The sequence below is a fragment of the Melopsittacus undulatus genome, chromosome 12 (assembly GCF_012275295.1).
Source record: "Melopsittacus undulatus isolate bMelUnd1 chromosome 12, bMelUnd1.mat.Z, whole genome shotgun sequence".
Classification (NCBI taxonomy): Eukaryota; Metazoa; Chordata; class Aves; order Psittaciformes; family Psittaculidae; genus Melopsittacus; species Melopsittacus undulatus.
The window spans coordinates 20,272,845-20,290,714 of record NC_047538.1 but is presented as its reverse complement, the minus strand read 5'-3'; the positions used below and the strand labels follow the sequence as shown (position 1 = coordinate 20,290,714).

The window sequence follows — 17,870 nt, the reverse complement described above, 5'->3', positions numbered from 1 at the left end:
GTTTTCTGTAGGTCATTGCTGACATGCGTGAAAAGCGATACGAGGATGAAGGCATCGGGAGCAGTTACATGTTCCGAGTGGATCATGACACCATCATCGATGCCACGAAGTGCGGAAACTTCGCCAGGTTCATTAATCACAGCTGCAATGTAAGTACCAGGGGTTTGCATAGGATTGTGCTCTGCCATCCTGAGAAACCCATCGAGTCCTTGCTGACTTTGGGGCCATGTTCAGAAGTAGCAGGGCACAGGGTTGTGATTAAATGTCAATGAGCTGCAGCAAATCAAAGCAGTCTAAACCAGCGTAAAGAGATTTATGAGACCCAAGAAATAAAACACGCAGCAAGACAAAGAGCACTCAGGATCCTCCTGACTGTGTTGGGAGACCCTGATGGACACCGTTCAAACCTCTCTAACAAATACTTCCTTAAACTGAATTTTAGCATTGTTATTCAGTGGGAGCAGTCTCCTTCTAGTGTCCACACTGGAAAAATGTTTTCTGCCCTGGCAGTTAGAGAAGCTGCTTTCTTGTCTGCTCTGTATTGCAGTCTACACTCAAAGGCTTGGCTGCCTGAGCTAATTACTAAGCGTTAGTAACAGACTAAGCCCGTGACAGACTTGGTGGAGCATCATCCAGGCTCTTCTGCACCACAGATGACCAGAACATGGCATCTGGGGGGAGCTCTGTTTTCTGGCTTCATGCCTCCCTCTCTCACCTTTCCCCTGGGTCTGCACTCTGAAAGCATGACTGAGGCTATATAAGGAAAGGACTGCCCTGTTTTATTTTAGCTTGGAATAATTGTGGAGGCTGGGAAGCTATGGCCATCAGGAACCTAAATCATTACCTGTTCTGTCACCCTTGCAGCCAAATTGCTATGCTAAAGTGATCACGGTGGAGTCTCAAAAGAAGATTGTCATCTACTCCAAACAGCACATCAATGTGAATGAGGAAATTACCTATGACTACAAGTTTCCAATTGAGGATGTAAAAATCCCATGTCTCTGTGGCTCTGAGAACTGCAGGGGAACCCTGAACTGAACTCAAGGTTTCTCGTCACACTTGCACCTTCGGCCATGTCAAAACTGTGGTAACCAGGTGTGGTTGCACTTTGCCAAATAAAAGAGGAAAAAAAAAACAAAAAAACAGGAAAAAAAGGAACAAAAAATTAAAAAGGAAAAAAAAATTAAAAAAAGAGAGGAAAAAAGAGAAGAAAACCCCCAAGTTTCGCACTTCTGCCAGGATCATGAATGACAGCAAAAGCGCACACGCTTACGAGGACTGTTCATGTTTCAGGTGCTCTTTCCTTTTCAGATCCTACGCGCACACAAAAGGTGATAACCATTTTGTGGCATGGTCTATCCAAACACTAGCTTCTCTGTTCAGTCCCTACAGTAATGCTCCAGAATGGAATAATGGTACCTTTTTCTTTTTTTTTTCAATTGTTGTTCTAAACCTTCATCTTTTCATCAATGCTGCTACCTTTTTCTCATCAGTTCTGTTGGTTGAAAAAGACATTCAACGTTTAAATGTGAAGCAGAGACTGAAAATGCCATATAGGGTTTGTTGGGAGCTTGATTGGCTGAAATTGCACAGATTTCTCAGAGTAAGCTGTAAATAAATGTAAGGTTGATGTTACAGAGCAAGCCAGAGGCTTGAGGGGGTGTGAATGGGGCTCTGTGTGTGTGTGATCGGGTGTGTGTATGTATGGAGATGTGTCTGCAACCAGACTCCAGGTGAACTGTCCTGCCTTTTTGTTAGGGATGAGCCTGAGCAAGTCCCCCTAAACCAGACACCCGGGGAAGAGCCAGGTCAGCTGCAGATCCCAACGCTTTGGGCTTGTCTCTAATTTTCATATGCCATGCTGGTATATTGGGGGATCAAAACCTCTGCACCTGTACGTGAAAAAATACGTGGATACCACAATGACTAGTAAGGAGTCGAGTCAGTTGTGTTGCTGTAGCATTGTGGCACGGTGTGTGGCCTTTGGGGATGCCTGTTTCTTGGAGACCAGTTTGTCTTGCATGCAAAAAAGGCTGAAGCTGAGATTAAGTGGACAATTCAGCCCATGTTTGCACTGTAGGGATCTTACCCTCCTTGGAAGCGTACACTATGGCCCACATTCTTGATAGGATTTCCTTCCTGTAGATGGGAAACAGGCTGATGTGTGTCTTGTATTAATTTTCTCTCATTTTTGTCTGCATTTCCCTGCCCTTTCAGCTTGTACGTGGAGTATTTGCTCTGTCCTTGAATATGGGAAATGCTTCCTGTGATAGGAGCAAGCTGCACGGCACTGCTCTCCTCCCTCTGTTACTCAGTAACTTGGCCTGGGGTGGTCCTATCTCTCCAATAAGAACACAGTAAAAGTGTCCCTGGGATCAATCCTGTCCTCCCCCATCTACAGCATGAAAATTAATGCTTCTTTAATTTTGGAAGGCATGTTTTGAAATGTTTTTTTGATCTATTTTGTCCTTGTAGATGTGCTGAGTTGAAGGCTGCAGCTCTTGGAGAGGTTCCATTTAAAAATGGGGCAAAGCACCAAAGAAATGCTTCTTTGGATGTGATCTGGAAATGTTAAATGACCGTTCAGGTATAGACAGGATCACTTTTTCAACTTGCATTGAACTTCTCCTGCTTTAAAAGTAGAGATTAGTTGTACTAAAACCTTTTCAATTGGCTTCTAAGGGGAAGCTGCAATGTCATTATGAAATGGGAAGATGATCTGCGTAACGAAACATCTTCTCCCCAACAGAACAAATTGCACAGCTGTGTTCTTGTAGCCTTTCAAAATCAGGGATAATTGTTCTGTCACCACAGCTCCACCATCAGAGGTTATCACCTTGCAAAAGAGTTTCCTGGGAGGTTTTCCAGCTGTTACATGGAGCTGCCAGGCCCACACTGCACTTCTTCAGACAAAAAGCCGGAAAGAATAGGAACACACAGACTGCTACGAGCTGCCTTAATACTGCCTGTATTTCTGTCTGAGGTGAGGAGGTTGTTGTTGAGACTGGAGAACCCATAGTCTCATCTCTTGGTTTTGGTTTGGTTTGTTGTTTCCCCCCCTCCCTGCCCCAGCTTTGTAAACCTCCCCAGCAGTTGGGTAACAGTGACCCAGAACCTAAAATGATGAGAAGCACAACTAGTTTCTGTCACTGAACGTTGTAACTGCAGCGATGGCAGGAGCATTTGGGAGCTAAACCTGCTGCTCAGTTTTGTTGTATTCTTTGGTTAAGTCAGGTTCATGTTGTGTTGATGCTCCAGCTGGCAGCTCTGCAGCTTGGCCTTTTACTTTCAAAGCTTTGGAAATGCACAGAAGTTTCCTGTTTCTCAGAACTGAAGCCCCTGCGTATGGCAGTTCTGCTGAGGTCCCTGGCCTTCTTCCTCTCTGGTCCATCAGACCAGTGCATTAACAGTGGTTTTGTGGGGGCAAAGACACCCCAGATGGCTCAGCCCATTGACAGTGTTGCATTTCACGGCATATGAGTGTGCTCTGGATGGGATTAGCCCCTGTGGTTTGCCTTAATCTTTGTTGCAGAGAGGTGGGAAGGAGGCAGGTCATGGTCTTCTGAAACAAGACCTGCAGGTTGGGGTTCTTCACTGCATTTTTAGGAGTGCCAAAGGGATTTGGATACCTAAATCACTTGGGTACTTCTAAAATTGCCTGTAACCCATCTGGTTTTAGAATCCCAGGCAAACAACATGTATTTTTGGAGGAGCCAAGCTCCCAGTAGTTCCCCAGTAGGAAACAGAGCTGTTGGACTTCTGAAAAATCACGTTAGTCTGGTCTCAAAGCCAAACCTGAGGCTTTTCTCCCCCATAAATCTTGGCTTGCAGAGTCCTACCTGTGCAGCTCTTGTCTCAAAAACTGCCCCATTCCCAAACCAAATCATCTTAACAGTGAGGATTCTATGTGTGGTTTAGTGATTTCCATGAGCTGCCGCAGCTGCCTGTGGCTGCTCTGTCCTGGCACGCTGGTGGGGTCTCATCAGGACAGGGGAGCCCTGCAGCCACGGACGTGATTTTGGAAGGCAGCCCCATAGAGATACCTCTCTTAATCCCTCCTGGGCCCTTTGGCTTGTACTTAGAAAGGGGTGAGATGAGGGAAAGGCAGTAGGTGTGCGATTCACACCCCAGCCTGGATCAGACCCAGCATTTGCCTCCGTAGTCAGCACAGGCACCCCATGGAAATAGTGGCAAGGACTAAAAAGAAACCTCACCAGCATGTGCTGCTTTACAGAGAGATTTACTGAAGTTGTTTTGGTTGCTCGAGAGCCTGTCCCCAGTTTATTTTCACCTAAATTGAAACCTAAGGCCTAAAAGAGAGACCTTATGCTCCCTGCAGAATTCTATCTCCCCAGGTGAGATGACCCAACAGAACAGTGCAAAAGCTTTGGAATTAGAGCTTAAACCTTTAGTTTCCCAGCATGAAGCTGGCTGGGGTTCAGGGTGCAGATGCCTCCACGGTTGGAGTTCCTAGGAAGTGAGCTCTGTGCTTGCAGGTCCCACCTGCTGCTGCCCAACACCTTTATTTATCCATTCGGTTCTCCCCTTTTGCAGTTCCAGGTTGGTCCCAATAAGAGGTCTGTGACTGTTGGGGAACGGGCTCATCTTGCAGGTATTTATATTGTATAGAGCAGCTTATTTCTACAAGGAAAAACAAAACCATTTTTAAACTCCAACAGACAGTACTTTCAGTTCTGGTTTTTGTGACCTTTTTCAGGGATCATTTCAGTGCATTTCTGTATAAAATGAAAAATTTAAGGAAAAAAGAATTTTGAAGTATCAAAAAGAAAAAAAAGCATCTTCTGTACATAGGCAAAGTCAAGAATCTTCTCTTCAGACACTGTTTCTTGTAGAAACATGTTGAAAATTTTTTTGCTGATTTCTTTGTACTTCAAGAGCATGTAAATAATTTATTAAAAGTGACTATTGTAATTTGGAGTTCTTTTTAAACAGATCCCAGCTCTAAATCATGTTGAGGAGACGGGGAGGAAGAAGGACTTCAGTATAGCAAAGGAGCTGGTGGCATTTACAGCTTGTGTCAAGCTTTGTATAATGTAAATTCTGTATAAAGATGGGGTTTTTTTGTCAAATAAATAGATGGAATTAGAAGCATTAAGAAACTGAAGACAAAAAAATTGCCAAGTCAAGGCTTCTTCTTTCCCCTCCCCTCCGTCTGAAACCTAATGTGCAAAATCTATTTATTTCAAGCGAGGAAATGTGTACAGTCTAATAGACAACCTAAAGCGTATTTAAGCGAGTTTGCAACTGGATTGTTTTCAAGTTAATATTTGTGTTTTGTTTCCATGAGTTTCCTCCTTAATTGCCACTGTAGTATTTGTCCAAGCGAAACGAAACACAGCGGAACGGGCACTCACAACCCAATGGGCAGTTGTCAAAGCGAAGTGGAAAGAACAACCCCCGCTCCCAATCGTTGCAGTTTTCCGGTTGGTTCAATTCACAGTGTGAAAATAAGGGCCCTCCTTTAAAAGGAGGTAAGTCAAATGGTCTGCAATAAATGAAAAGCAAATCCTTTTTGTTCTTTTTAAGTTCCTTTAACACACGAAAAGAAAAGAAACCCCAACTCTGCTTTGAAGATTTCTGCTTTCTCTTTTCGTTAAGCCAGTTTATAAATTTAGGAATGTTTTGTGCATATAGAATCTGTCACCAGTATGTATCTTGTTTTGAAGAAAGTGTTTTTGTTGTGGATGTGTCATGCTGTATATATTTGTTCATATTTTTGTGAATTGAATACTATGTACCATTGTATTATAGTAACTTTTATAAAGGAAACCATAAATATACTGACTTTTCTTACAGAAAAATTATGTTGTGCTTAATGTACAGCCAGGGCAGCTCTTTGCTCTCAGACCCATGCTGGAACCAAGTGAGGGCAAGGAACCAGATCCAGAAAGAGAACAGTCCAAAGAGCTGAGCATCAGCAGAGTTAACTGAAGGTATCAATTCTGGTGAGCAGGAAATGGCAGATTACTTTCAGCACCATTCTATTGCATGAAGGAAGTACGTGAGTGATTTAAGTTTACAAACTTAAAACTGTCTTAGTGTTAAAGGTTCTTACAACCCTTACGAGCTGGAGCCCCTGCCACGCTGCTGGATGTCCCTGTCCCATCCACTCTCAGTGGTGCAGCCCAGGCCTGTGAGGGGTCTCTGCTCCTGCAGCCTCTGCCCTGGATTTCTCTGAATTCACCTTTTCTTAATCACTGTTTTAACTTCATGGAGGAGAAAGCTCTTAACCTGCCAAGTGGGTGTTGGTGTAGCTGGTTTGGGTCAGAGGCCCTTTGGTTTCTTTGGTTTAAATCAGTTTATTCACACCTGAAGTGAATCCTGTTACCTGTGGTTTGCAGGAAGGGGGAACCACTGGGGTTTGATGTGGATGGAAGCACAGCCTGGAGCTGCCACGTGACCCCCTCCCTCACTGGGGGTTGCTGTGAGCATGGCAGTGGCCAAAGTGGCTTCTCTGAGCTTTAGAAAAGACACACAGAGTAGAGGTGAATGGTGTGGCTCATGGAGGAGGGAGTGAAAGAGATAGAACTTGGGCTGTAGGTGACTGGTTTCTGTCACTGGCCACTGTGTTGGAAGGGATGCAGATACAGGACAGCCTGTGTGGGGCAGGAGGTAGCAGGGCTCAGCCTTGAGGGTGGCTGTTTGAAACTGGTCTAAGGAGCCTGACCTGAGCCAAGGGCTTGGCAGGGCCTTTGGCTCGTCAGGGTTTGAGCAGCTTCAATACTGGGTAACAGGAGCAGGGAGGCTGTGGAGGGAGATGTGCAGAGTTAGGAGACCCTGAGATGTTCTTCAGCAGCTGTGGGCTGAGGTCTGTGGGGTCCTCAGGGAGCACTTGACCTGCAGCCACATGAGCATGAGGTAGAGGCTCCAGCCTGCCATGTGTGAAGTATGAGGGACTCAAGCGGTGACAGAAAAGGGTTTAATCGTGTGACTGGGGAAGGTCCCCTTTCAAAGGACAGTGACAACACCAGAGCGACGCACAGAGGGAGCTTTGCGTGTGCAACTGGGATATGAGCCAAGGAATCTGTGCCAATGCCAGCAATTCCTTCTTGGAACATGGGAGAAAACCCAACCCTTCATTAATGCAGGAATTTACAGGTATTAGAGCAAGACTGTTTCTTTGTGAAGGCTGAAATAGGTAAATCAGATAAAGTCTCGTTCCAGAATGTTGTAGCCATCCTAAACCCATGTGTTTAATCTCAGCTAATTCAAGATCGAGTCTAAAAGCAATTAAAACCTCACAAAATGAGATACACAGAGGCCAAGGCCTCCAAGCTTTCCTCTCCCGGCTTCCCGCAGTCCTAAACCTAACAGAAAACCTTGGCTACACTAAATTTAAACACTCCCAGTTGTTTCTTCTCTCTTCCTCCATAGCTGCAGGTCTTCAGCTGGGCTGGGGTAGGTGTTGAGTCCTTCTGCACTTCCAACTTGGCAGCAGCTTCCCTGGGTTCATGGCACTTGGGTCTGGGTATTTACCAAAACAGGGGCTGTTCCCCAGTTCATTTGTGACTCAGCCCAGGAGGGGTGAGGCTGTTTTCTGCCCCCTCTTAGATGCGCCTGGTCTCCCCGTTGGGCTCCAGCACAGTCAGGTTTCCTCTTGCATCTTGATCCATTTCGATGGCTTCAAACAGAGACTTGAAGTTCCCGGCACCGAAGCCCTGTGGAGATGACAGCAACATGAGAGACCATGGGGATGGGGAGCAGGTCCTTCATCTCCAATGTGGCCAGCAAGGAGCAGCACCAAGAGCTGCCTGGGTGATGGTATGTGATGGCCATGAGCTCTTAAAGCCAAGATCCTTGTGAAATCCCCACCAACCTGGTGGTTGTGCCGCTGGATGACCTCCAGGAAGACCGTGGGTCTGTCTTGAACTGGTTTGGTGAAGATCTGGAGCAAGTAGCCTTTCTCATCAAAATCCACCAGGATTTTCAGTTCCTGGAGGAAAGAAACAGGAGCAAGGGGATCGCTTTGTGACACCCTCATTGTTGCAAAACACTTCATGGAGCTGGCCTAGCTCCAGACAAACCTTTTCCCTCTCAGGCTGGATTCACTCACCGCCAGCTTGTCAATGTTCTCCTTCACTTTGATTTTGGCAGTTTTCAGCCTCTCCCGCAGCATCTGGTAGTAGCTGGACGGGACATCCATGAACTGCAACCCTCGTTGCTTCAGGTTGGTGATCTGCAAGGCAGGGGAGACCCTGGCGTTGGTGAGGCATGGGGCTGGTTTGTGTCAAGGGCATTGCCTGCGACAGGCAGTGTCAGGAGGCAGTGACACTTTCCCATGGCTTTGGCCAGCCCGGTGTGGGGACCTCTCCTACCATCTCACTTTGGGCACCAGGAACAGGAGGACCCAAGATGCCCTCTCCAGGCAATGCAGAGAGTTTGCCACTGTGCAAGGATGCTTCATTGCACCCTGACCCACCAGCACCTCTGGAGGCCCCTTGGTCTGGAGGGGAGCCCAAAACCAAGCACTCAGCAGCAGCTGGGCTCAGTCGAGCAGCATCTGCCCCAGGCAGAGGTGGGTGATGTGCAGTGGTGGCTCAGCCCAGCAGCCCTGTGACAGGGCTGTGCCCAGCAGGATGGGACAGGGGCTGCACTCACTGCTGAGATGATGTCAGAGGTGTTCAGCGCGATGTGCTGCACTCCAGCCCCTCCATAGTAGTCAATGTATTCCTACAGGGAGAAAATGCCACCATGTTAGTGCCAGCACAGCTACAGTGTGCAAAAGGCTGAGTGGGGGCTGAAGTCATGACAGCAAAATCAGCTCAGGACACCATGAAATGAAGACACTGTTGGTGAGATCAGGGGCAAAACAGCTCTGGCCTGGTGGTTCTCCCAGGGACCTGAGCAGAGCCAGGGTTGCTTTCCAGTCTGCACCAGCTCCAAATCACTGACCCCCCTTGCTCCCTTTGCCTTCATCAAAGCCCCACTCCAGGCAGTAGCAGCCTTGATGAATCAACCACCAGCATCCACTCACCTGAATCTGGGATTTCTTCTTGCCAAACGCTGGCTCATTGATGGGCATCTTAATGGTCTCTTCGTAGTTGGTGACCACGATGGAGCGCAGGGCACTGAACTCCGTGTGCAGCTGCTTGTCATCCACTGACCAGAAGCGGTGGAAGAGCAGGTTCTTCTGGTACCTGCCCAGGCCACAAAGGGCACGATCAAGTCCCTTGCTCCATCCCCACACTAATGAAGCTCTGCTCTGGTTTAATTGGCACTTAATCAGCATGAGCCCAGCAGAGTGGTGCTGCTGCTCCACCCCACTCTTACCAGTCTGCCACTGGGACCATCTGGAGGTCGGGCTGGTTCCCCACAACGTGGTCAATGAAGTTGAGCTTGCCACTAGGTCTGCAGGGGGAAGCCAAGGGTGACCCTCAGCTGGGCTCAGGGGCACACCACAGCACAGTGGGGTCCTATCCAGCTCCTTGGTGGCACATCCCATGGGCACACAGTGACAAAGAGCTGGGCAGAACCTTCTGGGAAGCACTCACAGCTTTGGCAGCAGGGGGTCCCTGAAGAGGGGCGGGTGGTACCCGGGCAGGAAGAGGCCTTTGTAGTTGAGCTTTTCTATCAGGGTGTGGGTGGTGTCACCATACTGCAAGAGGGGAAAGCGGTTCTGTTGTGGCCTTTTGGGGACCCCCCAGGTCCAGGCCGCTCCCCAGCCCCACAGCTCCCTGCTCTCACCGTCTGGATCACTGCGAACTTCACCTTCCCGAATTTGTCCTCCTCCACCCAGGGCTCCTTCAGCACCGCAGCACCGCGCTCCTTGGCTTTCTGTGCAGGAGGAGACAGGCTCCTTGTGCTGCAGCTCTAATGGGCTGGGGGGGACACGTCCCCAGGCCCTTCCCTGCCTCTCCTCACTGGCTCAGGGTGCGGGATGGAGCAGTGGGGCTGCCTTACCTGCACAATGAAGTCGCAGTCCTCCACCTCGAAGGCAATGTCCTTCACCCCATCACCGTGCTTCACCAGGTGCTCACCCATCTCTGCGCAGAGCAAGAGCAGCCACGGCCGTGAGCAGAGCTGCTTTGCTCCACCATGGCCATTTCCCCTCCACAAGACACCTACCCTCATTGCCTGGGTTGAGAGCAGATGAGAGAACAAACACGATCTGGCAAGAAAGAGATGAGCAATGGAGACTTTGCAGCATGGCTGCAGCCCCAGCCTTGGGCAGAGGCACCTCAGGTGCAGGTTTAATGGCACAGATGGGTTTTGGCAGCACCTACATGCCCAACAGCAGCTCATCCACCCGTGACTTCCACCGTGGCAGTGGCATCAGCCCCTTACCTTGTCCTGCTTGATGACATGTGACACCACCTCCCTGCTGCCAGTCTCCAGCCCCCGGTATGCCAGCTCCTCAAACCCCAGCTTGTTGCAGTAATAGGATGCAGCCTGCGGACAGGTGAGAGCCCCCCCTTGGTTGAAGCCACATCAGTGCTGGTGACCCCCCACTTCCACAGGGCTCCCCCAAACCGGAGCATCACCAACAGCCCACGGGTAACAGCCACTATGGTGTGTGCATGGCCATTGGCAGGTGGGGAGCTGTCACCAAGGGCAAAATGTTCCTGCCTGTGTCATGTTCACGTGTGAGGCTGGATGAAAAGCAGCTCAGGTTTGAAGCAGAAAGGTTTTAAACTCAATGATGGCTTTTAGCAGCAAGTGCCACAGAGCTGCTGCCACGAGGCCTCATTGCTCTGCAGCCTGGTGCCCATGGCCCTGCGCACGTCCCAGTGTGTGTTTCCCTGCACACACCCCCGGCAGCGCCCCTTGCCTTGCGCAAGGTGCTCAAGGCCACTGCCCGAGGCCCTGCCGGTGGGACAGGGACAGCTTTGGGATGGAACGCCCCCCCAGCAGCCAATAACCAGTGTCTGTGTCTGCCCCATGCCCAGCTGCAGGCAGCCTCTCACCTGCTTGGCGTTGCCGACCCAGAAGGTGATGGAGTGGAAATGGACGAAGCGGCCTCGCAGGGGCTAAAGGGAAAGGGAAAACGGGGCTGAGAGATGTCACCATGGCTCTTCCCACAGCACTGCTCATCTGTGGGCCAGGGAGAAGCAGCAGCTGTGACTGTTGATCATCTCCTGTGAATACACCTCAATCATAGAGCCCCAGCCTGGTTTGGGTTGGAAGGGACCTTAAAGCTCATCCAGCTCCAACCCCTGCCACGGGCAGGGACCCCTTCCACTGGAGCAGCTGCTCCAAGCCCCTGTGTCCAACCTGGCCTTGAGCACTGCCAGGGATGGGGCAGCCACAGCTTCTCTGAGCACCCTGTGCCTCAGCACCCTCACAGCAAACCAGGTGAATTCCCTTCTCCTGCCCTGAAGCAGCAGCTTCCAAAGTGCCTCACAGCTGGTCCTGCAGGACACTGCTCTGCGGGTGGATGCTGCAATGCCCCAGCTCTGGCGCTGCAGCCACCCCAGTGCTCCCCATGAGCTGCCAGCACAGCTGTTAAACATTAATTACCCCAAAGCCACCTTTACACAACCCCAGCACTGGGACAGCTTCCCCTGAGCTCTGCTCCCCATCACCCCCTGACCCACTGCCGGACGCAGACATGGGCTGGAAAGCATTTGGTAGGGGGAAAAGGTGGTGAATGGAAATAGATGTTGTAAGCAGTGAAGGTCCTGCTTCGGCTCAGGCTGGACCCATCACCCATTTGTCACCCGCCTCCCGAACCAGAGAGGAAAAGGAAATGAAAAGGTTCCAATTATTAACGCTGGTTTACGATGAGGAACCACGTCCTGTGCGTTGCAGCCAGAGAGGAGTTTTAGTTCTGATTGTACCAGATAATCAAGGAGTAAGGAAGGAGTATTATTTGCATGAACACAGCTGATGTTTCTCAGCAGGACCATGGACACGAAATGGCTCTTACCTTTTCTCCCTTGTCCGTGTAAGATGTCTGAAAGAGAAGCAGAAAGAGAGATGTTAGTGGTCCAGGAGGGTACCTCAGCCCCCATGGAGCTTGGATCCAAAGGTCAGTGTGGGAGGCACAGCTCTTTTACATGAAGAACAGCCACTAAACCAGCTGAATTCAAGCAGGATTAACCCCAGTAAAGCTCCTAGATGTCCCGTGCCATTAAACCCCAAATGCTTGATTCCCATCTGCTGCCCCTCACCATCTTTGTGCCCTGGTGATGTGACAGCGGCAGAGAGAGTGCGAGTCCAGGACATTTAATATAGTGGTGGGATGGGGAAGCTCCTCCTCAGCTCCACCTTCTCCCACCCCCAACTGAAGCCTTTGTGACTTGGGGGTGTGTGTTTGGTTTGGGCTGGGATCCACCAGCTTCATCCCATGGGTGGCTTGCAGGTGTCACGGGGTCCTTGGCAGTCCTGGCTGTGGCTCAGCAAGGTGGAATGCGGATGGTGAGCGTGCATGGACATGGACATGGACATTTCCAACTGGGACATTTAAGCTCATCCAGTCCAACTGTTCCCATCACTAACCCACGTCACTGAGGCCTTGTCTCCACAGTGTGTGAGCACCTGCAGGGCCAGTGCCTGCAGCCCTGCCCTGGGCAGCCTGTTCCAATGCCTGAGCACCCTGTGGGGCAGGAATTGTTCCTCAGCTCCATCTAAACCTGCCCTGGTGCAGCTTGAGGCTGTTTCCTCTTGTTCTATCCCTTGTTCCTTGGGAGCAGAGCCCAGCCCCTCCTGGCTCCATCCTCCTGCAGGCACTTGGAGGGAGCCATCAGGTCCCCCCTGAGCCTTCTCCATCTGAACCCCCCAGCTCCCTCAGCCGTTCCCCATCTCTTGTGCTCCAGGCCCTGCACCAGCTCCGTTCCCTTCTCTGGCCCCATTCAGCACCTCAAGGTCTCTCTTGCAGTGAGGGGCCCAGAGCTGAGCACAGGATTCCAGGTGCAGCCTCCCCAGTGCCCAATGCAGGGCACAACCCCTGCCCTGGCCCTGCTGCTGCACTGGTGCTGATCCAGGCTAGGATGCTGGTGGCTGCCTGGGCAGGAGCTGCTCATGTTCAGCTCCATCAACCACCACCCCCATGGGGCTCCTCTCCCATGAGCAGTTTCCAGCCGCTCTTCCCTACCCCTGGAACGCTCCATGAGGTTGTGGCCCAAGCTCAGGTCCCGGCACTTCCTTGTTGATCCCAGCGGCCCCAGCCCATTGCTGCCCCATGGTCCTGCCACCACGTGCGGCTGCCAACGCTACGTCAGTGCCAACGCTGCGTCACTGCTAACGCTACGTCACACCACACCCCCGATGCTCTGGCCACGCCCCCTGGTGGGCGGGGCCTGCCCCCGCCCCGCCCCCCGGCTGTGACGCGCTTTGCCTGCTGCCGGCGCGGTCGGTGCGGCCATGGAGGCTCCCGGCGGCAGCCGCCCGGTCACCGTCAGTGACGTGCAGGAGCTGGTGCGGCGCAAGGACGAGCTGGAGGCGCAGATCAAGGCCTGCTACGAGCTGCTGGAGAGCGTTAGTGCGGAGGGGGGGCGGGAGGGGCTCGGGGCCGGCCTATAGTACCGGTCTGTAGCACCGGCCTGTAGTACCGGTCTGTACCACCGGCCTATAGCACCGGCCTCGGCCCCACGGATGCTTCTTCCCTCGCAGCAGAAGGGCGTGGGGATGAACGAGCCGCTGGTGGACGCAGAGGGTTTCCCCCGCGATGACATCGACCTGTACCAAGTGCGCACCGCCCGGCACAACATCGCCTGTGAGTGACGGATGGAGCCCCAGCCCTGCTGCGGGGCTGCTCTGGGCTGGGGTGGGTCTGCAGCGGGAGGGGAGACCTGAGAGCAGCTCCAGTGCCTAAAGGGGCTGCAGGAAACCTGGAGAGGGGCTTGGGACAAGGGCCTGTAGGGACAGGCCAAAGGGGAATGGCTTGAACCTGCCCGAGGGGAGACTGAGCTGAGCTCTTAGGCAGAAGCTGTTCCCTGTGAGGGTGCTGAGGCGCTGGCACAGGGTGCCCAGAGAAGCTGTGGCTGCCCCATCCCTGGCAGTGCTCAAGGCCAGGTTGGACACAGGGGCTTGGAGCAGCTGCTCCAGTGGAACGTGTCCCTGCCTGTGGAAGGGGTTGGAGCTGGATGAGCTTTGAGGTCCCTTCAACCCAAGTCATTCCGGGGTCTGTGATTTGTGAAGTGATTTTGTGGTTGTAGAATCAACTTGGGGTAAGGAATAACTGGGGTGGTTTTGGGGGTACTTTTGTGTGGTTTTCTATGTCTTAACTTCTACCAATAGCCAAACATGTGCTGGGCTGTGTGAGCAGGGCTGGCACCAGAACCCTCACACACCAGCAGAGGTTATTGGTATCCCCGGTTGTGACTCCCTCTGCTCCCGTGTGCCCGGCCGAGCGCAGGTCTGCAGAACGATCACAAGGCCCTCATGAAGCAGGTGGAGGAAGCTCTGCACCAGCTGCACGCCCGCGAGAAGGAGAAGCATGCCCGGGACGAGGCAGAGGCGCTGGCCGAGGCACAGAGCCAGAGCCAGAGCCTGCCGCAGGCCTTCGCCAGGGTGAATGCTGTCAGCCCAGGCTCTCCTGCCAGCATCTCGGTGAGCTGGGGTCTGATGGCTCTGGGGGAGCACAGCACACGGCTTCCACTGCCTCCTGTCATAGGGGGGGGTAAGCTGGGGGGTGGTTAGGGGGTAAGGGCTCTGTTCCCACCTCTGTCCTTGCACCACACAGCTCATTCCAGGCCTCGCTGACCATTCCAGGCTGGGGATTTCTGGAGGGGGCTCTTCGTTAGGGACTGCAGTGATAGAACAAGGGGTAATGGGTTCAAACTTAAACAGGGGAAGTTTAGATTGGATGTAAGGAAGAAATTCTTTACTGTGAGGGTGGTGAGGCACTGGAATGGGTTGTCCAGGGAGGTTGTGAATGCTCCATCCCTGGTGGTTTTCAAGGCCAGGTTGGACAGAGCCTTGGGTGACATAGTTTAGTGTGAGGTGTCCCTGCCCATGGCAGGGGGGTTGGAACTGGATGATCTTAAGGTCCTTCCCAACCTTAACTGCTCTATGATTCTATAATAAAACAGGACAGAGGGGTGAGTACTTGCAGCTTTCTAAGGGCATGGAGAGTTACCTGAATAGGGAGAAGAGTAGCATCATAGCACATCTGTCTGCATGTGGCTGGGTGAAAGGGGATGCTCTTGTCTTTGGAGAAGTCAGGCGCTCATCTCTCTTCTGTCTGTGTGCAGGGACTCCAGGTGGATGATGAGATTGTGGAGTTTGGCTCTGTCAACGTGAACAACTTCCAGAACCTGCAGAACTTCGCCACAGTGGTGCAGCACAGCGAAGGGGTGAGCTCCTCCTGCTCTGCCTGCACTCTCTTGCCTGTCTCTGTTAGCCACAGCTGCTTCTATTCACTTAGCTCTCCAGCATCATCGGTTTTATGTCAGAAACAATGTCATGTTCAGTGGGTGCTGGTTCAGCCTTGTCCTCACAGCACTGAGCAAATCCCTGCTGGTTATAAGAGAGCTAAGAGGTGTGTGCTCTTTGCTGCAAGCATCATCATTGCCTGTTCTCCCCTGGAGGCTCCCTGCAGCAGCAAGCTGTGTTGCTCTGCCACCCTCATGGTGGGCTCACCAAAGATGCTGCCACAGCCATCAAGTGATTTAAAGTGAGAGATCTGGAGATGTCTGTACACAAAATGCTCTCTTCTTTCAGATGGAGCTGCAGGGACGGGAGTGGGTGCTGCTAAAGAACATCTCTGTGCCTAAACCCTTCTGGTGCTTTGGCAGAAGGAAGAAGAGCTTTGCCTTGGTGCTGGGAAGTTATTCTTTGTCTTGTTATCTTGTGTGTTTCAGAGTCCCCTGAGTGTGACTGTGATCCGTGGTGGCAGGAAAGTGCACGTGGGGCTGATCCCAAAGCGCTGGGCTGGGAAGGGCCTCCTGGGGTGAGCTGCTCTTTCACTTAGAACAGATGAAGCCTCCACGCAGCTGTGGTGGCTGATTCATCCCATGTCACATCTGTGCCTTTCAATGTTTCCTTCTCCCCTCTTCTTTTTCAGCTGCAATATCATTCCCTTGCAGAGATAACCATTGCCTGGAAAACAATAAAGCCGAAGCTTGTGCCTGCTTTCTGGACTCTGATCTGCTTGAGAACTCTGTGGTTTTGGTGACAGAAGTGATTTGGAGGCTGTGAGCTCTGGGTGCCAGGCTCCAGAGTCTGGAGAGGTTCTGATGGAGCAGGGCCTGCTGCAGTTCAGGATGGCGCTGGCTCATCGGGAATAACCTGCAGCACTGCAGGACTTGGCTTCTCCTCTTATGCCTTGTATTAGAGTGGAATGAGGTTATAGAGAGACCCAAACCTCACCTGATAAAGGCTCTAAAGAGCGTGAGATGCTCTTGGTGATAATGGACCATTCCTTTTCACCTCACTTACACAATTCCTCACTGAACATCTTGGAATACACATTAAAGAGTCCTGGAGCACTTTGTGGTGTTGTTAACAGTAGGTGATAGTCAAGAAATGTGCAGATTTTACTTTCTCTCCCCCATGTTACAACTTCTGAGGTCACCAAAGTTTTGGAATGCCTCATTAAGTTAATGAGATAAGCAACAGGGGCTATAATTCTGCTTTGATTCACTTTTAGCAGCTCCCAAAGTCATGGTTAAAGTACCTGTGATCCAGTTTCACCATTCCTTTGAATTGTTCTTTTTTATCTTTCTATTTGCAGTGGTTGGGTTTGGGGTGCTTAAACTCTTTGAGGGGATTTTGGGGGTGGTTGGGATTAAGCTTGTTTCCAGTTGACCTTCAGAATACTCTCCCAAAGCAATAAAACTGAGGAACTTCTCTGCACTCCTGTGTTACTCTTTTGGGTAATGTAAGCTGTTATTTGGGACAAGAACTGGGGGGCAGTTTAAGTGGGTTAAACCCAGATGTGTGCAGACACAAAGTCCTGCCCCCCTCACCTTCCTTTTGAAGCCCACAGAAGTCTTTCCTCAGCGCTTCATAAGCAGGCTGTGGACTCTTAATGAGCAGTTTGGTTCTAATTGATATTAACCAGACCTGAAACAGGCTCAGAAAGTAGAACCTCAGCCCCTGCAATTGCTTGCCCAGGGCTCTGTGTTAAATGGAGCAGGTTTGCTCTGAATACATCAAGTGTTTGTGCTTGAATGCACAGAGCAGATGCAGTGAAGCCTCAGTGCACAGCTCCTTGCTTGGGGATTCCTGCAGCCTTCGTGGTGCTGCAGTGGAAGTGTTCCTGCAGCGGCCCATGGTGATGGTCCTTGGATGGGATCCCCATCAAACCCCATCTCACTCTGATCTTTCAAGTGATGTTCAGAGGGGTAAACGTGGTGGTGTCTGCTCCATCTCCTGGAGGACAACAACAGGACTTGTTCTGGGGCCCTCTCACCCTGCCTTGTTTTAGCAGAGCAGCTCTGAGGCTAGGCCTGCACTGCTGAGCTCCACCAGGTTCTATGACCCACAACGGCCATTGCAGCTGGAATCCCACTGGAAATGAGGTTGGGTTTCAGTCCAGTCCCATCAGCCAGGTCAGTTCCTGCTCTTAGGGAGCTCCTTTCCCTTGCAGGGTGCAGGGTGCCTGCAGGCTGTGCAGGGCCCTCAGCTCTGGGAGGCTTCTGTACAAGTCTGCTCCAAGCACCGAGTCCCCAGCCCCTGGTGTTGTGTGTCCTGATGAGAATGGGTTCAACAATCCCAGCCAGGCTCATAAACACAGAACCTGCTGTGGGGAGGTGAGGTTTGGGTTTCCTTACACCCCACTCAGACCCCTGCTATGGGGCCAGAGCAGGAGAGGAGCTGCTCTCAGCTGGAATAATCACGATTTTCATGCTGGAGAGCAGAGCTCACTCCCATTTCCTGCATGATCGAGGAGCTGGATGCTACCGGGTGGGGGGAAAAGCACCATCCCTGAACAAGCTGCATGTGCAGGTGCTGATGACCAAAGC

General features: G+C 51.5%; 3 protein-coding genes across 4 annotated transcripts in view; 2 read left to right on the top strand and 1 right to left on the bottom strand.

Moving 5' to 3' along the window:
* The window catches only part of SETD1B (SET domain containing 1B, histone lysine methyltransferase), a 47,134-nt gene extending 46,018 nt beyond the window's left edge, over positions 1-1,116 (top strand). The window contains exons 17-18 of the mRNA XM_034068319.1: positions 12-149; positions 865-1,116. Of these exons, the coding sequence (XP_033924210.1) occupies positions 12-149; positions 865-1,038 (312 nt within the window). The 3' untranslated portion in view covers positions 1,039-1,116. The remainder of the gene's footprint in view (positions 1-11; positions 150-864) is intronic.
* A 6,190-nt stretch (positions 1,117-7,306) lies between these two features.
* Positions 7,307-12,146, bottom strand: HPD (4-hydroxyphenylpyruvate dioxygenase). The gene is made up of 14 exons (XM_034068400.1): positions 12,132-12,146; positions 11,888-11,914; positions 10,926-10,988; positions 10,306-10,410; positions 10,087-10,129; positions 9,922-10,004; positions 9,706-9,795; positions 9,513-9,616; positions 9,292-9,369; positions 8,996-9,158; positions 8,620-8,691; positions 8,075-8,197; positions 7,838-7,954; positions 7,307-7,679 (listed from the first exon to the last, which is right to left on the bottom strand). Exons 1-14 carry the CDS (start codon positions 12,132-12,134, stop codon positions 7,569-7,571), a joined length of 1,182 nt encoding a protein of 393 aa, XP_033924291.1. The 5' UTR covers positions 12,135-12,146; the 3' UTR covers positions 7,307-7,568.
* A 1,141-nt stretch (positions 12,147-13,287) lies between these two features.
* Positions 13,288-16,758, top strand: PSMD9 (proteasome 26S subunit, non-ATPase 9). Of its 2 annotated transcripts, none has more exons than XM_034068334.1 (6): positions 13,288-13,437; positions 13,576-13,675; positions 14,318-14,511; positions 15,156-15,257; positions 15,765-15,853; positions 15,968-16,758. In XM_034068334.1, the coding sequence occupies exons 1-6, from the start codon at positions 13,324-13,326 to the stop codon at positions 15,993-15,995; spliced, it is 627 nt and encodes a 208-aa protein (XP_033924225.1). In that variant the 5' UTR covers positions 13,288-13,323; the 3' UTR covers positions 15,996-16,758. The 2 variants fall into 2 exon arrangements, with proteins under 2 accessions (XP_033924225.1, XP_033924224.1); XM_034068333.1 differs by having other exon boundaries at positions 13,573-13,675.
* Positions 16,759-17,870: the final 1,112 nt, after the last annotated feature.